Source organism: Portunus trituberculatus, chromosome 45 (assembly GCF_017591435.1).
Source record: "Portunus trituberculatus isolate SZX2019 chromosome 45, ASM1759143v1, whole genome shotgun sequence".
NCBI lineage: Eukaryota > Metazoa > Arthropoda > Malacostraca > Decapoda > Portunidae > Portunus > Portunus trituberculatus.
Window position 1 is genome coordinate 4,594,980 of NC_059299.1, and position 22,500 is coordinate 4,617,479.

Here is a 22,500-nt window from a genome sequence, read left to right on the forward strand (position 1 = left end):
CGGCTTTAAGCTCTTATTACGCATTTTACTTATTTTTTTGTAGTGTTTTTTTATGTGTCTATTGTTGTGAAGTTTGATATATTACACCTTTTACTTCCTTGTGCTTGTGGTTGCTTGTAGCTCCTTGTGGTTCCTTCTTACCTGTGCTGGTGATTGCGTAGCTTGCGCCAGGACCACGTGAGAATCAAGAACAATCACCATTTATCCATCATTTACCCATCACAAGAAACAGCTGCAGGAAGTGTTGATAAGTACAGAAATAGACACTAGATGTAAGTGTCTTGATTCCCTCCTGCTGTGCCTTCGTCAGAGCAACACAGTGAAAACTATAGAATGGACGTTATATTTCCTTGGACCTTCTCTCCTGACACTTTCTTAGTACCCCCGTCAGAGGAGCTACCAGACCCTCCTGTCCGCCTGTTGTGTGGTGGGCAGGGCGTGAACATCGTCTCCCGTCCACCGCGACATCAAAATCATTACCTGACGTGTCCGGCGGCGGGGAGCGTGGGGGCGGCGTCACAAGGCGTGCTATCATAAAACCCATCCAGAATAAACACCCCGTAAATTATCGGATCCGTCGCGTTAGACTTGCAAATTACACCCTTGTGACAGGTGGCCCGGCCCGGCGGCGGACGGCTGGGCAGGTCTGTCGGTCTATCGGTCTGTTGGTGTGATAGTCTGTGATAGTCATGCTTCTCTGCCGCTTTGTTGCGTCAGGACCTTCCTTTTAGGCCAACGTGAAGACTTTTCGTCACCTTCCCGTCGCCTCAACCTACCCCAGGCACCTGACGAGTTATGTGATGAAGCAGCGAGTGTGAAAGTCGGCACCAGAGTCACCACAACCGCCAGGGAGAATCTAGAGCTGGTGTGAAGAGTGAGGAGGAACACGTAGGAACCTTGCATTGAATCTAACCCTGCATGGACGACTCTCTTTGAACTCCTGAAGAAGATACACAAGTAACACTCACTATTTCTCCATCCTCTCAATTCGGACGTCACCGCCGAGGACACTGTGACCACCTGTGACCTCCGGGTATGGCCAAACAAGTGCCCCACGTGCCCATCTTTTCCTTCCTTGACCATGGGCGACGAAAAAAAAACACGCCAGACCTTGTTGAGGGAAGAAAAACACCTCCCTGATGGACGCCCTAACGAGTGGAGTACCTCAAGTGTGTTCCGCGGCCCTGGGAAAAAAGGGAGTGGGCGAAGGTTAGGATGGGGCTCAGGGTCAGGGTCGCCTCTCAAGGATAACATGTGGCAGGATCTGAAGCAACGTCTGACATACCAAGGCGGTGATGCTATTGGAAGCCCCGACAGCGCCTTCAGGAGGGAGACAGAGACAAAGAAACAGAGAGCAGTATTACTTCTCCAGTTTTTTTCAAAGTCTTTCACGTTAATCCCCACTCTCAGCAGCGCCTTCAGGAGGAGACTGAGACAGAGAAACAGAGAGCAACATTACTCTTCCAGTTTTTTTAAGTCTTTCTTTAATCCCCCCTCACAGAAACACCTTGAGCTGAGAAAGACATACACCACATTATCATATTTAAACCCACCCCAAACACTGCTAAAACTACACAGACCCACAGTATCCCACAAGGCCTCTGCAGTAAACCCGGTAGCGAAGGAAGCGATGGGGGAGGAAAACCACTAATCATGACTGGAAGAACAAACACACACCCGCTACGAAGATGGAATGTTAACCACGAAACATTTCCTGAAGGATGATGCGAGGAGAATATTTTTTACCGTCGTGTCATGAGGCGGATGGCGGCAGAGGGTCATCAGTCATGTGCGAAGCGGATACGTGGACTGCATTTAGAGGATAATGACGTGTCCTGATCTTTCTTATAATGTCCTTTTGTGCCTTGAAGTACGTATTAGCATCGGCCGTCAAGGTTATGTGTGTGTGTGTGTGTGTGTGTGTGTGTGTGTGTGTGTGTGTGTGTGTGTGTGTGTGTGTGTGTGTGTGTGTGTGTGTGTGTGTGTGAAAGGGAGAAAGGACGCGATTATTAAAGTGACTTGTGGTTTTTCAGAGAGAGAGAGAGAGAGAGAGAGAGAGAGAGAGAGAGAGAGAGAGGTGCTAATCACAGGAAGCATCATCTCACTTTCCTTTCAATCCCTTCTTATTTCGTTTTAGTCAACCGTCAGCCAACCCTCCTTGCATTATCGACTTTTGAATCACTACATGGGATCCCTTTAGTATTCATCCCTTAAGATACCCTACCAGCCCCATCAGTCCCTATTCAGACCCTTTAGTTCCCAGTACAGTTAAACTACCTTATATTTTCTTTACATGCTTCTGATCTTATTCCCTTACTCAACACGACGCTAAACTCAGACTGGGAAGGTTAAGTTGCTATTAATTCTATGCATCATTACCGTTCCCTTCAACATCTTATTTGCCCTTTACAGGATTTGAGTGCGTAAAAATCACTATTATGGCATCACGTCCTCCTTCGTCAGCAGGATACAAACTAATGCAATAGAATTCACGGATTTACCGGATGACCTTTTTGTCTGTTCCGCTCTTCACCTTGATCCTTTCCTCCCTCCCTCCTTCCTTCCCTCCCTCCCTCCCTCCCTCCTTGCTCCTCTTCACTACCATCATAACCTCGTCTGCACCTGTCACTTTTCACATTCTCCAGTCTCTCTCGTCTTTTATGCAATCTTCCATCTCTCCTCTCCTCATTCTTCCTCTCTCCTCACGTGTATCTTTCGTCCCATCTCTTCTGCAGTTTCGACTCCTCTTTATACGTCTCCTGTTTCTTTGCTCCTCGTTTCTTGCTGTCTCTTTTTTTCATTATGTCTCTTTTGTTCGTTTTTTTAATTTTTCAATCATCTTTTTTCTCTAACTTCTCTATTCTTCTATTCCTCATCTATTCTTTCTCCACATTCCTTATTCTCTTCTTCCCTTGTATTTCTTTTCACCATCCATTCCTCAGCTATTCCTTTTTCTCTTCCCTTCCTTCACTCCCTTTCTTTCTCATCCATTCCCCCCAAGAGGAGCACGAGGGGGTCAAGACACCTGGTGGACTGACAAATTACTCGCACCACAATCACATAAACACGACCACCCACAGGAGGACACGGGATGAAAGGTTCGTCTCTCAGTGCTGGCTGGAGTGAGCGACTAGAGACACCATGCATTTCTTGTCCGACACACACACAACACACACGTCAAGGCCACGAAGGGGGAGATCGGTCACGCCACTGGAGGTCCTCTGGTCTCCTCTAGGCTCTGTGAAGTCGCTCTCGAGGTGACGGAGGTGACTGGGTGACGCGGGTTCTTGGCATAATGACCTTTACCCTACATTTCCACGGGCCCCGTAACCCCGTAGGCAGCTTGGTATTGTTAAATTTTCCTCACTTTCACGGGTGTGTGTGTGTGTGTGTGTGTGTGTGTGTGTGTGTGTGTGTGTGTGTGTGTGTGTGTGTGTGTGTGTCCGTCTGTAGTAAGAATTGGAGAGTTTGATCTTCGTCACCTCTCGGGGCGTCGCCAGACTTGCTTCCACACACACAGGGTCACGGCGACCATTGCACAACCTAACCTGATTCATCCGCCGCCACGCCTTCACCTCCTCCACCTCCGCCACCCTCCACGTGTTGCCGTCACCTCACAACTTCACTTCAGCCAACTTTCCCTGCACATTTCAAACTGGTCTAGAGATGCAAATAGACTCCTTGCTCCTGTCTTTCGTGAGGGAGGGACTGGCACGTGCTTTTGTCGTGAGGTGGTGAGGTGTTGCAACTCCACCACACCACCGGGCGAAGGGGGAAGGGAAGGACAGGTCATCAGGAACCCACAGGCCAGAGGTGCGGTGTGTGGTGGGGTATGACGACATAAAAACGACTTTACTAGCCATTAACGTCAGAGCGAACGGACCACAACGGAGGTTATGGACTTTTTTCTTAGTTTAATCACGTATACTCTTTGTGTGGCGAAGGATCCTGAAGTACTTAGCATTGCAAGATACAACTGAGACGCCTCTTCCTTCCCGCCTCCACCACGCCTCTAAGGATCCTGACTCTACGGGTTGCGAGCGCCGGAATACTGCACTTTGTTCCTAGATGTTGTGTAGCTGAAGGTGATCCTGTCAATAGGATCAGATGCGTCTTGTTAATTCTCATGTCAAGTGGAGAGTCAAGAATCATTCTCCTCCTGACGTAATTCATCACCTAAGCTTTAAAAGATTAGATGTGGATGCTAGATGGAATTAGCTTTTCCTCACACAGGGACTGCCACGTGTAGGCCTGACAGATTCTTGCAAACTCTCTCTTTTCCTATGTTTTTATGTTCTAATCTTTCTTCAGTACTCCTTTCCCAGGCAGCTCCTCTTTTCATTCTCCTTCACAGCCCCAGAGCACCCCAGTCTCACCTTTACCTTTCCCTCTCCCACAGGTTTCTACGCTGACCCAGAGACGCGATGCCAAGTGTTCCACATCTGCAACTACAACACTGGCATCAAGAACATCTGTCCCAACGGCACCATCTTCTCCCAGGAGCAATTCACCTGCCGCTGGTGGAACGAGGTAAACTGTGAACAGGCCGAGTCATTCTACGAGCTGAATAACCAAATTGGTGTTGTTCCCCCTGACAGCCCCTACCAACCCCAGCCCCAGCCCAGCATACCCCAGACCCCGACCCCAATCAGACCCCAGCCCCCACAACCTGTCACTCCAGTACGACCTATTCCACCTCGTCCTGTCACCCCAGTACGACCTATTCCACCTCGTCCTGTCACCCCAGTACAACCTATTCCACCTCGTCCTGTCACCCCAGTACGACCTATTCCACCTCGTCCTGTCACCCCAGTACGACCTACTCCACCTCGTCCTGTCACCCCAGTACAACCTACGCCACCACGACCCATCATCCCCGTCAGGCCTACACCACCACCACGACCCATCACCCCAGTACGACCTACACCACCACGACCCGTCACCCCAGTACGACCTACACCACCACGACCCGTCACCCCAGTGCGACCCATTCCACCTCGCCCTGTCACCCCAGTACGACCCACTCCACCTCGCCCTGTCACCCCAGTACGACCCACTCCACCTCGCCCTGTCACCCCAGTACGACCTACACCACCTCGCCCCGTCACCCCAGTACGACCTGCACCACCGACCAAGGCTCCTGGGTACGACATCTCGCCGCCTAAGACCCCAGCGAATCTATATGGACCACCCAACTAAGAGAATCCTTCCACCGTCGGTCCACACTAGCGGGGTAGCAGGGCGGGTCAGAAGCAAGCGGCCTGCACCTGGACAAGAAAGTGTTCCTGGACACCCTCTGGACTCAACACAACACCACAGACCTTCACTAGTACGGCTGCTGAGGGATTTAAGCCTAGAAGCTGCGGTACTATGGGAAATCAACCAAATTCTGTCCACCTCCCCATACCTTCCATTATTTCCCCATTCATCTAAAAGGATATGGATGAGAAAGGCTCCTCCCTGCACACCCTCCCCTAAAACTATATTCCCCCACCACATCCCTTCCCCCCTCCTCTCCAGACGCAGCCTCCGATGACGCCTTGTACAAAATTTTCTTCCGTCGGATAGAAAAGGCCTCATCGACCCAAACTATGGACATACGTGTACATAAAAGCCATTGGTGTGAAGCAGATTGATATGGTATGGTACGTGATGCACTGTGGCGTCACCTATGTATTCCATATGCTACAGAGGAATCTATTTTTTTCTCTTTGTCTTTGGTTCAACTCAAAATGGAGGTTACTTGAGGACAAAAAAGTAATCGTCTGTTGAATTCTCTCCTTGAACGACGCGAACGACAACCCAACGTTAGACTAAAGGTAAATACGTAGACGTCTTAGGGAGCCATCGCGAGGTAGCTCTCAGATCAACTCGGTCACGATACCTCCAGATTCTCGTGGTTTAGATTGGATTGTGTACAGTGCTGGTTGCGCTTGCATGCTGTAACCTTAGTATTAAATAAACAAACATGAATGTGTGTGTGTACGTGTTTGAACTGTACGTGGTGATGTTTCCTGAAATACCCCACACCCCTGCACCTTTATTGCCACTGAAGAAGTCCCCGTGGGAGTTCTAAGGGGCACAATGATCTTTCCATATTAACACCTAATAGGAAAAGAAGGACACTCATATCCTACACTCCTGTATCCTTTCCACTACTAAAGAAAGCCTTGGTGGAATCCTACAATACGATCGCCTCTCTACATCAACAGCTAGTAAAGGAAGAGCTAATATTGTATGCCTCACCCTTTTTGCTACAGGAAGTCATACTGGAATCTTAGAAAACAATGGACTGGATATCAAAAGCCGATGGAAGGTAATCTGAACACAGGAACTTCAGAGGTAAACAGGAGAAGGAAAGGACAAGCCTGTACTTTAACATGACTTAAGAGGGAGATATGAAAAGGGGACTCAGATATGCGTATCTTCCTCAGCCATGAATGTTTGATGCTTCAGACATGCTTAGCTCTCTTCAACTTGGATATAAGACGAGATAGACATGCTTATCTTCAGACGTTTCAAGATTTATACATGCATAATTCTCTTAATCTTGGATATATAAGGAATTCGAAGATGTATACCTCACCTTTAACTGAGATATTTGAACATTAATGGACATAGATACCGTGTATATGGTTGGGTTTTGAAAGACTCAGACATGCTTATATAAATCAGCATTGGATATAAGAAGACATAGACATAGAAGTTTCTCTTTGCCTTCCATGTAAGATGAGGACCTGTAAATATCTCTATAGAAGACTTATCCACGGATGACCTCTTTATAAATGGATATTGGGAACTCTAGACTTGTACAACTCAAATAGGCTTGGATATAAACAGTCTCACACATGGATACAAGGCAACAGACATGGACATCCTCTGAACTCCGGTAAATGAATACTATGAATACTTGGAAATACATGAAACCTTTTGAACTTGATTGTTTGAGGACAAAGGACACACATACCTCTCTTAGTCTTGAATATATCATGTTCTTGTGGCCATGACGCAGCACAGGTAATGGGGACTGGACAATGAACACAACATGGTAAGGAGGTTGTTAGCATGTTACGGTGTGCTGGAATAAAGTACACTCTGGATGAAAATATGGAGGTTTAGATTCTGGAATGTACTTGAAAAAAAAACAAAGCATATACAGTACAGATTCCTGTGTTTATTTAATTCTAAAAGTACAAAGCTTTGAGAGATTAAACAAAACTTTTGTACATTTTTGTTCTGTCAAAACAAGGGCGTTTTCCATCATAACTGTGTATAATCCTTTTGTCTACTCTGGAGACTGGCAGTGGAATTAAAGTCTACATTGTATTTACTCACGGCTCCCCTGCCCGGCAGTGCAGAGGGGCGTGTGATACATGTCATGAACTCAGAATAACCGCGACAGCTTGGGTCATTCTGCCGTCCTGCGTCACCCTCGCTAACAGGTTCCGGCAGAATTGCTCCGGAACTGCTGCGTCTACTCCGGTCAGTTCTCGAGATCAGACTGTCTGCATCATCAAGTGAACCTTTCCCTTCCACTCACAGTCTGCAGGGAGCGATCCCCGCCACGACTCGCCACAAAAAGCACCACACTTAGATTAACCCTATAACTACAAGAACCTGAAAACACATTTCAAAACCATGGTAACTTTCAAAATAACCTGTTAAAAGTGTTCAATCCTTCTTAAACTACCACTACAACCAGTGAAAACAGTGAAAACACACTAGAGAACCCCATAATTTCCCAAGAGAACCTCTAAAAAAGTGTAAGGACTTTGTTAAATCATCATTGAAACCATGAAAAACACACATGAAAACCCCATTAACTTCCAGTAGAACCTTTTCCACTATATGCAGATAATGTGTTACACATAAAAGACAAGACGAAACGTTCGACGATACAGAAGAAATCGGAGCTTACACGAACCTCATGCATAGAAATATATTGTTCTCACCACAGCTCGCGTCAGCAAGCAAGTAACCATCTCCAGATAAGTACCTCATGCGGGCACAGGCGATGGTAACACTGTTGGTTCACCGGTACCCCACATTGAGCTGTCCACGGCTTAACCGTCCAACCACTTCTGTTCCTTCACCCCGACCCACACCTCTGAAAACCAAACAGTGCAAGGCTTAGACCACACATGTCTATGTTTTACTTCATTTTTTGTAAGTATTGGTTTTTACCGCTCGGAACCAACAGAGTTGGTCTCGTTTGGTCATGCAATTGAAATGAAACGGTATGCGTATAATGTTGTGTGCAGGATGACAAGTTGTGTTAAATTTAATAAGTAACACCTTAAGCTGTGCACGCGGCCGCCTATACAGCCTCGTGTTGCCTTGCCTCAGGAACTCACTCTGGCCCGCCGCGTTCTTGTCCAGGAAAGTTCGTAGATTTTCGAAATCTGAAGCCGAGACCACGGCACCTTGTGCAGGTAAACACAGCCAAGGGCGTCTTGGACGAAGTCACCGTCACATGTCGTCACCGCTGTGGGAGAGGAGTGACTGAAGCTCCCGCCATCCTGAGGGAGGAACCTAAACAGTCTGACGCTCACCTGTCTGTCAACAGACGCTCATCTGTGTGTCAGCAGACCCTCACCTGTGCCTCCGTCGCCTCCAGGACCAACGACACGATTCCAGCAGAGGGCGGTGAAGCATTCCTGCTCAACCTTGGTCCAGTGAGGCACCGGCACGCCGTCCACGAAACACACTGCGGCGAGGGACACACTGCTATAGAGGGATGAGTGCCAACCTGACATTGAGTGAACACATTTCTGGGGGCTGAGTGACTGACTGGCTTGACATGTGATGGGCTGAGTGGTGGGGGGATGGGCAGCGGGGGCGGGCGTCCCACCGTTACTGTGGCGGGTCATGCAGGGCGTGGTGGCATCGGGGGCGGCGTCCAGACTGTCCATTACCACGTCGTACAGGGCACAGGTGGCGCCGTCGTAGGTCAGCAGGTGACACCAGGCGGCCTTGCTGGCCAGGGCGGAGCACAGGATCTCATCAGACACCTGGAAGCTTACATATGTCGTAGCAGCGTCGAGCTGAGCCTGCGAGACCAAGCCCCGGTACCACAGCGCCTGGCTCGCTTCAGCGGGGATTGGCGAAGCTTCCCATAGCAGCGCAAGCAGGAGCGACAGGGAAGGAGGCAGCAGTGACATAGCAAGTGTCCGTCCGCGACGAGATGATCCTGTGTTGTGGGCCGAGAGGCGTGCAGACTGTATTGATCGTGTTTGGTATGTACACCAACAAAAAAAATCGTCACGTTACAGCTTCAAGCCACGAAAAGAAAACGTTATTGTTAATCCCACTTCACATTATGCGTCTTCTCTCCACGTCTTGGTGCGGCTGCCAGATCAGAAATGCTTCCAATTGCTGCTGCACAATCATCCGGCAGTCATATTCATTGAAATAAACTTTTCCTAGTGTGCAGCAACAAGTACTACTGGATGGATCGATTGGATCGTGAGAGATTATTGTGTGTATTTTTAATTTGCTGCAGAGAGAATACAGTCACACTAACGGTTGGACTGTCTGAGGTATAAAGAAAAGATCAAAGCGGCTTTTATGATTCCCGGCACTACAACTATCTTGTCGCTGAGACGTTACAATTCCTTCCCTGATTAGTAACTCCTCTGCACTTGTCTCATTTAACAGTTTCGTTGTATTGCATTTCCTCTGTAATTTAACTGGCGCACTGGATCCTACTTGACCACCAGGCATTTGGGTAATCAGTGAGTGGCTCAGCTCCACAGACGGCTTTCTCCTGTTCGATCCCGGAACCGCCTGCACCGTGTTCCTCCCCCCAAAGGGTTTGTCTTCCACTCCCATTCAGCAGCAGGTATGTCACGGTGGCCCCAGTGCTGAGACTTCACGCACTTGTGGGTCATTAAGTCTATCCACTTATCTGCACACCAGGCCAGCGGTCCCACGCGTGACGTATCCTGAAACATTTCTCCCTTCTCCTCTACTATTTCAAAGTCCCTAGTTGAAGCTACACGGATTACTAAAAGTGTTTGAGATCTGTTATGATAAAGGTAAATATTTGACCATTCACATATTTAGTATAGTTTACCATAACATTTTTTGTCGTTTTCTATAAAACACTTACAGAAAAACTTCTTTTATGGTAGACATTTTAAAATATAAACTATAATTGTCTTGTAGTAGAGTAAACCTATTTTTCTCTTTCTCCTCTTCTTTTTTTCTGTATCTCCTCCATCTACTTTACTTACTTTCATCCTTGTTTTTTTCACCTCTCTTCTTTAATAATCCTTTTCTCTCATGCTTTCTCCACTATTTTATCTTCATTGCTTCATTCTTTCATTCGTCCTACTTCTCTTTCTCTCCTCTTTTTTCTCTCCCCATTCTTACTTCCCTTGCTTCAGTCTTCCCTATCTTTTTCTACTCTTTCCTCTCTTCTATTTCTCCAGTCTGTTCTTCCATTCTCCTCTCTTTGCAGTTTTCTTCCTCCTCTAAACATTTTTTGCATTAGTAGTTATAGCGAATTAAAGGGATTTTCATAAGCTTACTTATTTTGCAGGAGCAGCATGCAGTACGTAGATTTACAAAGCAACGACAACAAGACTTAACAAACCAATCTCTCCCCCCCTCCTCTCTCTCTCTCTCTCTCTCTCTCTCTCTCTCTCTCTCTCTCTCTCTCTCTCTCTCTCTCTCTCTCTCTCTCTCATTAATTGTCATGTTTTCTGATGCTCTGCTGTTTCATGTCCCCCACAGGCAAGCACAAAGCAGTCATCAGTGAGGGCAGGACAGGGAGTCAGATCAGTATAGCATAGCCAATTCTTCTTGCTCGGGTCAGTTTCAGTATATTGTCCTATAGAGTAAAAAGGGCATTGTGTCATCTTTGTCGTCTTCAGTAATAGGTTGTGTGCGAGAGTGTGTGAGGGGCTGTGGAGTGTGCACTGGGTGTGTGTGGGATGAGTATAGACTATAGAGAGATCGTGCAGCAGTCTCCTGTTGTCAGTGTGCATTTTAATAACCCTCACTTTGTCATCAACACGTGAATTGCTGACGACATATCTTACTGAGAGGGGATGTGAATGTATGGAGTTGGTAGATAATTTGTTTGTTAAAACAATGATCTTTCAAGCTTCCGTGGCACAATCGGTTAGCACAATTTATTTGTTAAAACAATGATTTTTCAAGCTTTCGTGGCACAATTGGTTAGCGCGTTCGGCTGTTAACCGAAAGGTTGGTGGTTGAAGCTTTTCACGAAATTCATGAACTCCGATACGAAGCAGTGACATGGTTCAGTCCGGAGACAAGTGTTCCAACTACGCTCTGTGTGTGTGTGTGTGTGTGTGTGGTCACTCTCTGGGTGACGGGGTGACGCGGGTTCTTAGCATAGTGACCTTTGCTCTACACTCCCACAGGTTGTTAATGTTTCCTGCTGGGCACTAGGATATGAAAAATTCATTTGTTCTTTAGGTGATTATACCATATAATCTCTTACATTATCACTAGATTCATCAGAACATTCTTAGAAACTTGATAAAATTTGTTTAAAATAAAGAATAATTTTAAAACCACCACTGAATTCATGAAAACAGTCTCTTGAAATATCAAATAACTTCTACTACAGCCTTTTGAAAGTTCACTTTGGTAAAGCAATACTAGAACTGCTAAAACATTTAATTCCTCAATAATTTCTAGTAGATCCTGTTAAAAATACAGTCTTGTTAATTAACACTACAAGCACAATCACTCTTAATAACTTCAAAGACTTCCAGTTCTAAATGTGCAGAACTCTACTCTAGTCAAACCACCACTAGGATCACTGAAAATCCCAGTGACTTCAGTAGAATCTATACCAAGTAATCCAGACAAGACACCAAACACTGGACGACGTGAATGTTAAATTGGCCTCCTGCACAAAAAAGTAAAGGCATTTGAGCAACCATTGTCATATAGTTTGTACATTCCGTTGTATCTTTTCATGCGGACACAGTCATCAAGAGGTCCGTTGGGTTCACCACTGCCCCACTCCTCACCTGCCACGTCACGACCATCCAGCCACTTCTGAAACGTCGCGCCCACCCACACTTCTGCAGAACAGAAAATGTTAAGCTCACCTCTCCTTGTGGATAATGTATATATGACATACCATGTACTGCTGTTTTAACATTTTCCTCCAGTCAAGAATTTATAATCACTATTGATACCAGAACTAACATTGTTACGGTATTAACATTATTTTTTTCATCCTCCATTCCTGGGGCGGATACCAGTCTCTCTTACACCACTAATCTGGATCTCTCAACACACTCCTGAATGAAACTGTGGCGTGGGTAAGATGACAAACAGCGAGACAGAAGCAGGCCGTGTATCGCTTCCCGTCAGAAACTTACGCACACCACTGGCAGAGGCTTCCAGAAAAGCTTGCAGAGCTGGAAACTCTGAAGCAGAAACGGTGGCGAGGTCGGCGCCCAGTGTGGCGCAGTGCTGTCGAGCGTCGCACCAGGTCATCTCTACCTGGTGCAGGTAAACACAGCCAAGGGCGTCTTGAACGAAGTCACCGTCGCATGTCGTCGACGCTGTGGGAGAGAAGGAGCGACTGAGAGGCTCCAGCAATCCTGAGGGAGAAACCCCAACACTCTGAGGCTCACCTGTGTGTCAGCAGACGCTCACCTGCGTAGTAAGGAATGACGGCACGATTCCAGCAGAGGGCGGTGAAGCATTCCTGCTCAACCTTGGTCCCGTGAGACACCGGCACGCCGTCCACGAAACACACTGCGGCGAGGGACACACTGCTATAGAGGGATGAGTGCCAACCTGACATTGAGTGAGCACATTTCTGGGGGCTGAGTGACTGACTGACTTGACACGTGATGGGTTGAGTGGTGGGGGGATGGGCGGCGGGTACGGGCGTCTCACCGTTGCGGTGGCGGGTCCTGCAGGGCGTGGTGGCGTCGGGGGCGGCGTCCAGACTGTCCACCGCCACGTCGTACAGGACACAGGTGGTGCCCTCGTAGGTCAGCAGGTGACACCGGGGGGAGTTGTTAGCCAGGGCTGCGCACAGGATCTCATCAGACACCTGGAAGCTTTCAGACATGGTGGCGGCGTCGAGCTGAGCCTGCGAGACCAGCGCCCGGTGCCACACCACCTGGTTCATCTCCGCAGTGGCTGGCAGAGTGGCCACCAGCAGCGCCAGCAGGGGTAGCAGCATCGACATGGCGAGTGGCTGTCCCGGACGGGCTGGTCAGGTGTTCTGGCCAGAGAGGGTGTGTGGACGGTCACCGAAAGGATATTGATCGTGATCTTGTTGTGTTCACCAACAATAGAAAGCTTAACTTCTTTAGCTTTAATCCATGAAATTAGAGTGTCAGTATTAACTGGTCTGATGGCATTAAGGCATTGCTGGGGAAGGGCACACTACATCACGCCAGTGTCAATGGAAGGCGCCTCAGGAAGAATGGGTTATTAACTCGAGAGTGGCTTGGCTGTGTCCAGTGACGCCTTACCCGCAACGCTCATAAATGGACTTTATTGTGTCTCGAAGAAAACGATGATACATTGACCCTTTGTGAAGAAAATGGAAGAGTTGCCATGTTTGAAAAGCCGCAACTCTTCTATGCCCCTGCAGGCTCCGCCAGACCTCGGGGCGAGGCGCGAGTGCTGCTTTGGGATCGCCGTGCATCATCACGCCTTCACATGAGCCCAGAGGCGCGAGTTTACTCCTCTGCCTGCAGCGTGCTGCTATCAGCTGTCTGCAGTGAAGGAAAGAGCGAAGCAGCTGTCATGGTCACAACATGGAGACCATCATCTTTGTCCTTTTCAGTAATAGGTTGTGTGCGAGAGTGTGAGGGGCTGTGGTGCTGTGGTGTTGTGGAGTGTGGCTGGGTGTGTGGGATGAGTATAGAGAGATCGTGCAGCAGTCTCCTGTTGTCAGTGTGAATTTTAATAACCTACACTTTGTCGTCAACACGTGAATTGCTGACGACGTATCTTACTGAGAGGGGATGTGAATGTATGGAGTTTGTTCGTTATTTATTTAACAAAGCTATATAGATGCAAGCCTCCGTGGCACAATTGGTTAGCGCGTTCGGCTGTTAACCGAAAGGTTGGTGGTTCGAGCCCACCCGGGGGCGAGTCTTTTGAAGCTTTTCACGACATTCGTGGGTTCCAATATGAAGCAGTGCCATGGTTCAGTCCGGGGACAAGTGTCACACAGGCTCATCACTGGAGGGTGTGTGAATATAACTATAAAATGTTGACTACAAACTTAAGGCAGTCTGCAGCGGCGTGAGTGGTGGCTACTTTCACCACTGACAGCTGGCTACCCCCATCCCGCACTCCACCCCACCTCATGCTCACCTGCCCTACCAGCGCGCATGTTGGCTAGGGTGAAAGCAGCAACGCACGCCGCTACAGCCTAACAAGTCTCCAGCAAACATTTTATAGTTATATTCACACACCCTCCAGTGATGAGCCTGTATGACACTTGTCTCCGGACTGAACCATGGCACTGCTTCATATTGGAGTCCATAAGTATCGTGAAAAGCTTCAAAAGATTCGCCCCCGGGTGGGCTCGAACCACCAACCTTTCGGTTAACAGCCGAACGCGCTAACCAATTGTGCCACGGAGGCTTGTTGATGTAAGAAATTATTTAAGTTTATATTAAAAATTTTCCGAGGTTCTTCAATTTTTTTTTTTTTTTATTATATTTATCCTCGTATTCATTGAAAGAGAGACTTTGTGTATGTTTTAGATATTCCTTAGTGTTTATAGGAATGAAGAATAGGTAATATTTATCTTTAATGTTTTGGTGACTCATTATGTAAGATGGGAGGCAAGTTAGTAAGCATGCATTGCAACGCGTAGTGACAGGGAGAGGCGGGTATGGATGGGGTGGAGACGGAAATGTCGGGGAGGGCGGAATGGAGTGTTGAGTGTGTGGGGAGGGTAATCTTACTATAATATGTAGTGCTACAATGCAGTAAGCACTTTGAGAAATGAATTATGGGAAACATCAACACGTAACGTTGAGTAGTAAAGTTCCCACAGACACACCTCTAGCAGAAAGAAGTAAACACACACACACACACACACACACTGGGGAGGTCGGTCCACTGATAAAGGCCACATTAGATGACTACATACAGTTCCTTGTCTTGTATGTTTGTGAAGAACACCTCAAGGTCACTGTGATACTGGCGCCGCGACGATCGTGATTAATTAACCTTTCCTTGCCGTGGTCATTTCCAAGTGAATTGTGTCCCGCCGCTCTTGTCACTGCTGCTGTTTACGTTGTTGTTGCGTTATTATTGTTGCCTTGTTATTCATGTACTTGTTCTATTTACTCTGGTGTTCGTGTGGTTTTAATTGCTTTATTGTTTGTTCCTCTTCTGCTTGCTTTGGTATTCCTGTTCTTGTTGTGTCCACCTTGGCATTCACGTTCTCATGTTTGTTTTGATATTTACCTTCATTCTCTGCACAGACAACACATAATAGACATCAATTATTGTGCCAGCTTTCTACTTTATCAGTTTATTCTATTTATCTACTTCAGTAAATAGGTAACTCGAGGGGTTGTGGCCTCGCTTTCCCGGTGTGTGTTGTATGTTGGTGTGGTCTCAGTCCTACCCGAAGATTGGTCTATGAGCTCTGAGCTCGCTCCGTAATGGGGAAGACTGGCTGGGTAACCAGCAGACGACCGTGGTGTGAACACACACACACACACACACACACACACACACACACACACACACACACACACACACACACACATACACACACACACACACACACACACACACACACACACGCACACAGATGATTAAACAGGTTCTCAAGGACGTTTCTTCTGTTAGTATAATAAAAATCTCGTTACTTTGTCTCTAGAAACGTAACACCTCCCTCACAAACCAGTGCAATGTCAACAAAAAGTAAAAGTAGTGGAGGGTGTGGCGCAGTGTTTCAAGATATGTTTTGACATGCTCAGGGTCATGGTGGATTATTTGACGGTTCACGCCTCTTTATCTTAAGCGGTTCATAAGAAGTTGGCTTTCACTGACACACGCCTGAACTCGCACCTGTTTGTTTGTACATTACTTGTGATTCATACTGTATCTCCCTTTCCAACACGTGCAGCAACCAATTACACTCACTTCAGTTTAGATACATTACGTTTTGAAAGTAACACAATGTCATAACTTCAGTCTCCCACACTGCAATGCCTTTCATATCTACAGTAACCGCTTCTGAATCACCAAATGAGCCAATGAGCAAACTTCAACCATATCCAAACACCTATTTGCGCTGGGGAAAGCCTGGCGTTGATTTAGAGTAAAGCGCTACGCAGACTAAACCTCATGGCCTACACGGATGTCGAGACTGATACAGGCCAGGCGTACGTGCAGCGCTACAGGATGGCAGGCTGGACACGTAATTGGCTTTTGCGTGGCGTGAAGCAGGTGGGAGATTACAGGAGGAAAGAGATTGTGTGGCATTGACGGAATCACAACAAACACGTGGAATGAAACATGTTCTTCACTGGGATTTCATTTTTCTATTTTTTTTTTATTTGTTTATTTATTTGTTAGAACTAAGGATGTGAGATGATAGGAAGATTGTAAAAGAGGATAAGTCACACATTACACCTACTGGGCAGACACACACACACACACACACACACACACACACACACACACACACACACACACACACACACACACACACACACACATAAATAACTAAGAAAAACTATCCATTCTCTTTCTGGACTGAGCAATAATCTGCTCTTGTACTTCAACACTTCTTATTTACGTTACCTTCTAAGTTTACGAAAAGAACTACTTCGCCTAAAAACTTTCTTGACTTCATTCATTGCACCTTTTGAGTTTACGAAAAAAAAAAGAAAAACTATCTTACTCCTTTCCTAAAAAAAAGATTAAGTTTACGAAAAAAAAAACTTAGTTCTCCTAAAAATTTTCTTGATTTCATTACATTATTACTTCATTACTTCGTCTAACGCTTAACCCCAAATCCATTACTTCATTTTCTTCATCACGAACCTCCATATTTAACAACGTAAACACCAAACGATCTCTTGTCTTGTAGTTCTCCTGTTTTCATTCATTCTCCTCCTCATTCATGCACTCACTAAAAGTTCAAGTGTGTTTACCTCAAGAATTTAAATGCCCTCTCCACCCACATAAGTATTGCCGATAACGAAACTCGAGGAAAAGAGAAAAAAGGCTGATATTGTTGGAACGCTGCCAGGAGAGAGATAAGAGGCGACAAACATGATTGATTTGTATGGCGATGTGGGGAATGAGAGCGATGGACAGTAACATGCCGTGCCATCCTTTGCGGTGTGTGTGTGTGTGTGTGTGTGTGTGTGTGTGTGTTTGTTTGTGTGAGATGAGTCAACGTACTGATTTTATTGTTTATCTTACTTAACTAAACGTGTACAATTGTCTTTTTTTTTTTTTTTTTTTTTTACATTTTTATCATTTCTTCCTCTTCCTCAGTCGATATAAAACTGTATGACTGACTGACTAACTGACTGGCTGACCGACTGACCGAATGATTAAACTACTGACTAACTAACCGAATGATTGTTTTAATGACTGACTAAACCATCGACTAAATGAATGACTGACTTATTGACTGACTGATTGACTGACTGACTGACTGACTGACTGACTGACTGATTGACTGACTGACACTGATTCATACAAGGCATCATGATAGAAGGGACAATTTAGTGCCGCTGGTTTGAAGACGATTAAAGATCTTAACCACCTGTGTCTTCCCGCAAGGCACTCCTTCCCTAATCACCAGTAATTTGTAAGGCAGTCACCTGGTGTGTCATGACGTCTTCTGCCTCCCACCTCCATGTTCACTTCCTCCTCCGTGTGAATTAATAGTCGCGTCGTGTCTGGCCATGTCTCAATCCCCCTCTGGTTGTGAAATGCCATTAGTTTTACTCTCATTACTTTTACTCAAGCCGGCTCTCTTTGTAATTTTAAGGTATTTTATGTATTATTTTTGTCTAATTCTGCGCCTTATGACTGTAATTCTTCCGGTGCCAAGTAAGAAATTTTGTAACCACTTCATTTACTTACGCAGGATTTGAATTCTTAGACGCCAAATCAACCCGTGCCTTCCACAGCATTCCCTCGCCTTCAGTAATGATAGGAGAAGAAATCAACTACTCAATTTACACATAACTTGATAATTACTAAGGATACCTGTTTATAATTATCAAAGATACAAGTAAGTCATTAAGTGTTTAGCACGTCATTTCCTTCCCCACATGCGTTGATTTGTACGTGTGCGTTATAAAGAGCTACATGATGTTACACTGCTCAAAACACCATCTATTGACATCCCTAAGTACTGTTTCTGCCTTACAAACTCTCATCAACGTCTTCAGTACCGTGACACGTTTCCCTATTTATTCTACTTACTGTTTGGTGATTTTATACAGCTTCAGAAACTTACGTGGGAATTAAAATAGTGAAAACTCTGGTAATTAATGTTTTGACCCCAAGAGACCCTTCCTAATGTAAATAACATCATCTAATTATACCCAAAACTCAAGGTAAAAAAAGCGTCCCAGTACCGAAGAGGTTAAATCGACACAATATATACTCGAGACGGCGTGAATACCCAATGTAACTGTTAACAATGCAAGATTTTCTATCGCATATTGTATCAAGTAGTATGAACTTCTTAAGTCTCCTTTATCAACAGGAATGCCAGGTACGCAGTAACACCTCCCCCCTCCCAAACTTCCCAACATTCACACCTGTCTTGGTGCGCCCACACACACTCACGTTACGGAGATGAGATTACATATCGCGTAGACAGCGACAAACACTTCAAGGCCAAACCGGAAGTCGGGTGCCAGGTTAGGTCAGGAAGGCAGATAAAGGTACTGACAGCGAGTGCAAGTAGAAACAAGCTGTCACTCTGGACTTGTTGCATAAAACACGTGGACTTTAGATGTGGTGATTTGGTGCACACTTGATGCCTGTGAGTGTGGGAAAGTGGGGTTTTATTGGGGGGCTACGGTTGTGTTGGTGTCAGTGTTTGTTTTGGCAACACTTATCGATGGTTCGCTGCCAGGGACGAGGGATTGTGCCGCGAGTGAAACCTCCTCAGCTGCTAGCGATAATCACCGAGCAAATTGTGATTGATATTGCTTTGCCGTTTAAACTACCTTGCTAATATCAATGGCAGGAACACACACACACACACACACACACACACACACACACACACACACACACATAGACTCGAAGCTTCACTCAGCCTGGCAATTACACTCAAGAAAAGTGGATCATTTGCGAACAAAAATAAGAAAAGTTGAACTAAAAGAAATGGAGAAAAAGCAAAAGAACGCATATTTAAAGCAAACCAAGTACAAGAATCAATAATCGTAGGAGAGAAAGAAAGCAAAAATCTGCATTCTGCTTCTGGAACATTGAGAAGCCTCGTTTGTCTGTCCATCACCTGCTTCGAACACGCTTAATGATCCCCTTTTCACTGCCACCCTTTCTCTGCATTATCTACCTTTACTTTCCAACAGTGCTACTTGATTCTTGATGGCTGACACATTCAAATTACGGCTCATGTCATTCACTCACTTGCTTGGCTATAGAAACGAGAGGAAGAAAGGGTAACACGAAAACGAAATAACGATGAGGAGGAGGAAACAAGTGGAGGAGGAAGAGGAGGAGGAGGAGGGGGAGGAAGAAGGTGAGGAGAGAAGGTTACTTTCCTACTGATACTAATCGCTATGTAGTCGTGGTGGGTGAGAGGTGTGCGTGTGGGAGGCGAGGGCGTGAACTCTTTGGCAGGTAAGTGTGTTAACCTGTGGAATTTCTTAGGGTGTGGTGTTTATTAGAGTGTGGGTTGTAGGCTTCATAATCTCCTTTAAATGCGAGTGCTTGTATTATGACGTTGTACGAGTGATATGAAGCTGGTGGGTGGTGTGTTTGGTTGAAAGTGAACGTGTAGCATAGACGTGATGGGTTGAGGCTGTGTAGGTCTTTGTCACGGCAGGTGTGGAGTTTGGTGTTCACGATGTTGTAGGTTATGAATTGAAATGTCGGTCAGGTCTTAAGGGAGTAATGTTATAAGTTCTATGACTGTTAGTTCGTATGCTATAGACTTAACATTACGAGTTACTTTTGTATATCTTGGTGGTTGGCTAGTTTTCGTCTTTACAAGCTTACTACTGGAAGGTGATACTTGTGTTCGAGTCAGTGAGGTTTTTACCAATCTCGCTCCCTCCCTCTTTCCTCACCCCAGGCCAAGGTGGTGCTGCCGGAGGTGACCGGTGCCCGAGAGAATAGTGGGGAAGCAATCGGCCATCAGAAGAACCTCCTGACCCTATACTGGATGCCAACACTCAAGGCAGATGGCGCCACTCGCTCTCATCCTATGCATTCTTGAGGTATGTTTGTGTACAGTATATGTGGTGGGGTGCTTCTACATGCACATAAACATACTAATCCGCTATCTCTAACAGCTGTGCCATGGAGGTTCTGTATGAGGGTTTACGGCACCACCTCGGCGTGTTGCAGGAGATAGTCGCTTCATGCCTCCCTCAGTTTGGTCTACTCTCAGCAATGGTGGCGTCGGAAGAGAAGAGCGTCGCTTTCTGCCCTGTGGCTTATTTGTTGGCATTCAGCAGGGTCAGGAAGTTCTTCTGCTGGTTTCTCTCTGGCACACATCATCCCCGGCAGCACCACCTTAGCGTGATGTGAGGCGAGAGAAGTTGTGTTTGTTGGAACTGTCAAAAGAATGAAAAATTGTTTTAAAGTAGTTCTTTATTAACGATAGGAGTAATATTCTTAGTTCTATGGTTAATTCTTATTCTATAGGATTTAGGTTTTACGTTAGTTAATTCTGTATGTTAGTGGTTTGCTATAGTCTTCATTTCAAGCTTACTACGCAAGATGACGCTTGTTCGAATCGGGTTTCGACGCTTTAGAAAGAAGCAATACCACAGTGAGGCAGGTGTCAGGTGATGCATAGTCTGTTAATATTCATGTCTAACTTTGTTTCCAGACTTGGGAGTGTGTTACCGGTACTCGCTGGCCTGTTTTGATCTGACCTGCTGCCGTTAAAGAAGAAGGATTCTTCGCCTTTATTTAGGCGTGTATATTCGTTCGTACGAGATGGCCTCCAGGGTAAGCGGGATTGTAGTGGCGTAGGTATCACTCTTGGGAGGTCTTTACTCCTTGGATAAGTAATGAAATTTATGCAGGAGTTTTTGTGGCAATCACGACAGGTAGTTTCTTCACTAAAAGGTTTACCCAATGTTTCAGTTAGGTGTTGTCTTTCTATAAGCACAAGACAGTTTTTTAGGATGCATTCCCTCCCAGGTTCAGTAATCTACTCTTAATTACCACCAGGTCTGGCTACTGTCCTGTCCATCCTAACGTGTGGCACATACATGGTACCGGTCTGGCTACTATCCTGTCCATCCTGATGTGTGGTACATACACGGTGCCTGTGACTGGTTGCGGTGCCTGTACGGAAGACGCGTTTTGGTCTTGAGGGGTTTGACTTGTGGTTCAACTGTATGGGAATGCACTCAATTCCATGTATTGCAGCTGACCTTGGTGTAAATGTAATTACTGGTGTTTTTAAATAAATATCTCTATTCACCATGTCTTTCTGCTTACTCCTGGACATGCAGCAGTTATCGTGGCATTTATCATCGTATGAGGTATGAGGTAATGGGTGCAAAAGGTTTATTCAGTAAAGGAAGTTTCGTTCTCGTTTATTTGTAGTTTCTGCGAAATGTACACAAATGAGCTTTGCAGTTTAAACAAAATAGTCTCAATTACCGCAAAGAAATATATAATCAAGATTAAAAAAATACATGGGCAAATCGGAAATACCAAAAATCTTATACTGGAAAAAAAAACTGAAATTGCACAAGAAACCTTGAGATACTAGTGGGAAAATTGCTCAGTTCAGTGAAAAAATATCCTGAAAAATCTTACAAAACTGCCAAAAAATCGTAAAAAAAAATATACAGCAAAAATTGCACAAAAAATGCCAAAAACAACAAAAATACTGTAAAACTGCCAAAAAATCGTAAAAAATACAGCAAAAATTGCAAAAAAAATGCCAAAAAAACACAAAAATGCACAAAAAATACTGTACTAAGTCCTAAATACTCGAAAGAGTCTTCCGAGACAACGTGGATGGATATAACGTAAATAATACGAAAAACAGGTTCCCTTAACAACTTTATTATTATTTTTTCACTACACTGTTTCCGGACGACCATACAGACACCATTTGCGAATAGTAAACATTTTTTGACTTAGTAAAATGAACGAAAAAATTTACGCTTTTCGACTTAGTTTAATTTACTCTTTTCGACTTAGTCTTTTGTAGTTCTTGCGACTTGCACAATTTCTGGTTCTTGTTCTGCGACCCAAGGATTGAGAAAGAAACTGGTCTGTGGCTTCCATCTAACCGCACTCCTTGTCTTGCACTAGAACGGC

The 22,500-nt window shown here is 45.6% G+C and overlaps 3 protein-coding genes, 1 long non-coding RNA gene and 2 other non-coding genes across 8 annotated transcripts in view; 3 read left to right on the forward strand and 3 right to left on the reverse strand.

Moving 5' to 3' along the window:
• LOC123519604 (extensin-like) overlaps positions 1-5,979 on the forward strand; it is a 23,415-nt gene extending 17,436 nt beyond the window's left edge. Inside the window, exon 4 of the mRNA XM_045281024.1 lies at positions 4,400-5,979. Within this exon, the coding sequence (XP_045136959.1) occupies positions 4,400-5,199 (800 nt within the window). The 3' untranslated portion in view covers positions 5,200-5,979. The remainder of the gene's footprint in view (positions 1-4,399) is intronic.
• Positions 5,980-7,154: 1,175 nt separating this feature from the next.
• On the reverse strand, positions 7,155-9,596 carry LOC123519605. 3 transcript variants are annotated; one of them, XM_045281027.1, is made up of 4 exons: positions 8,852-9,596; positions 8,597-8,707; positions 8,355-8,485; positions 7,155-8,107 (listed from the first exon to the last, which is right to left on the reverse strand). In XM_045281027.1, exons 1-4 carry the CDS (start codon positions 9,159-9,161, stop codon positions 8,090-8,092), a joined length of 570 nt encoding a protein of 189 aa, XP_045136962.1. In that variant the 5' UTR covers positions 9,162-9,596; the 3' UTR covers positions 7,155-8,089. The 3 variants fall into 3 exon arrangements, with proteins under 3 accessions (XP_045136962.1, XP_045136960.1, XP_045136961.1); XM_045281025.1 differs by having other exon boundaries at positions 8,597-9,596; XM_045281026.1 differs by having other exon boundaries at positions 8,296-8,485; positions 8,597-9,596.
• Positions 9,597-11,429: 1,833 nt separating this feature from the next.
• Positions 11,430-13,775, reverse strand: LOC123519639. Its single transcript, XM_045281094.1, has 4 exons — positions 12,895-13,775; positions 12,649-12,750; positions 12,369-12,554; positions 11,430-12,065 (listed from the first exon to the last, which is right to left on the reverse strand). The coding sequence occupies exons 1-4, from the start codon at positions 13,190-13,192 to the stop codon at positions 11,875-11,877; spliced, it is 777 nt and encodes a 258-aa protein (XP_045137029.1). The 5' UTR covers positions 13,193-13,775; the 3' UTR covers positions 11,430-11,874.
• Positions 13,776-14,034: 259 nt separating this feature from the next.
• Positions 14,035-14,108, forward strand: Trnan-guu. The gene has a single exon. It is a non-coding gene; the product is annotated as a tRNA-Asn (tRNA).
• Positions 14,109-14,533: 425 nt separating this feature from the next.
• Positions 14,534-14,607, reverse strand: Trnan-guu. The gene has a single exon. It is a non-coding gene; the product is annotated as a tRNA-Asn (tRNA).
• Positions 14,608-19,679: 5,072 nt separating this feature from the next.
• Positions 19,680-21,648, forward strand: LOC123519632. The gene is made up of 5 exons (XR_006679070.1): positions 19,680-19,830; positions 20,285-20,429; positions 20,505-20,738; positions 21,047-21,168; positions 21,394-21,648. It is a non-coding gene; the product is annotated as an uncharacterized LOC123519632 (long non-coding RNA).
• Positions 21,649-22,500: the final 852 nt, after the last annotated feature.

Excerpts from the sequence above, each read along its gene's own strand:
- LOC123519605 (XM_045281025.1), bottom strand. The coding sequence starts at position 9,161 with ATGTCACTGCTGCCTCCTTCCCTGTCGCTCCTGCTTGCGCTGCTATGG. Across the intron at positions 8,486-8,596 it reads TGGAGGCGACGGAGGCACAG|CGGTGACGACATGTGACGGT; the intron begins GTGAGGGTCTGC and ends CCTCTCCCACAG.
- LOC123519639 (XM_045281094.1), bottom strand. The coding sequence starts at position 13,192 with ATGTCGATGCTGCTACCCCTGCTGGCGCTGCTGGTGGCCACTCTGCCA. Across the intron at positions 12,751-12,894 it reads CAGGACCCGCCACCGCAACG|TGTGTTTCGTGGACGGCGTG; the intron begins GTGAGACGCCCG and ends CCCTCGCCGCAG. Across the intron at positions 12,066-12,368 it reads AGCCTCTGCCAGTGGTGTGC|AAGTGTGGGTGGGCGCGACG; the intron begins GTAAGTTTCTGA and ends TCTGTTCTGCAG.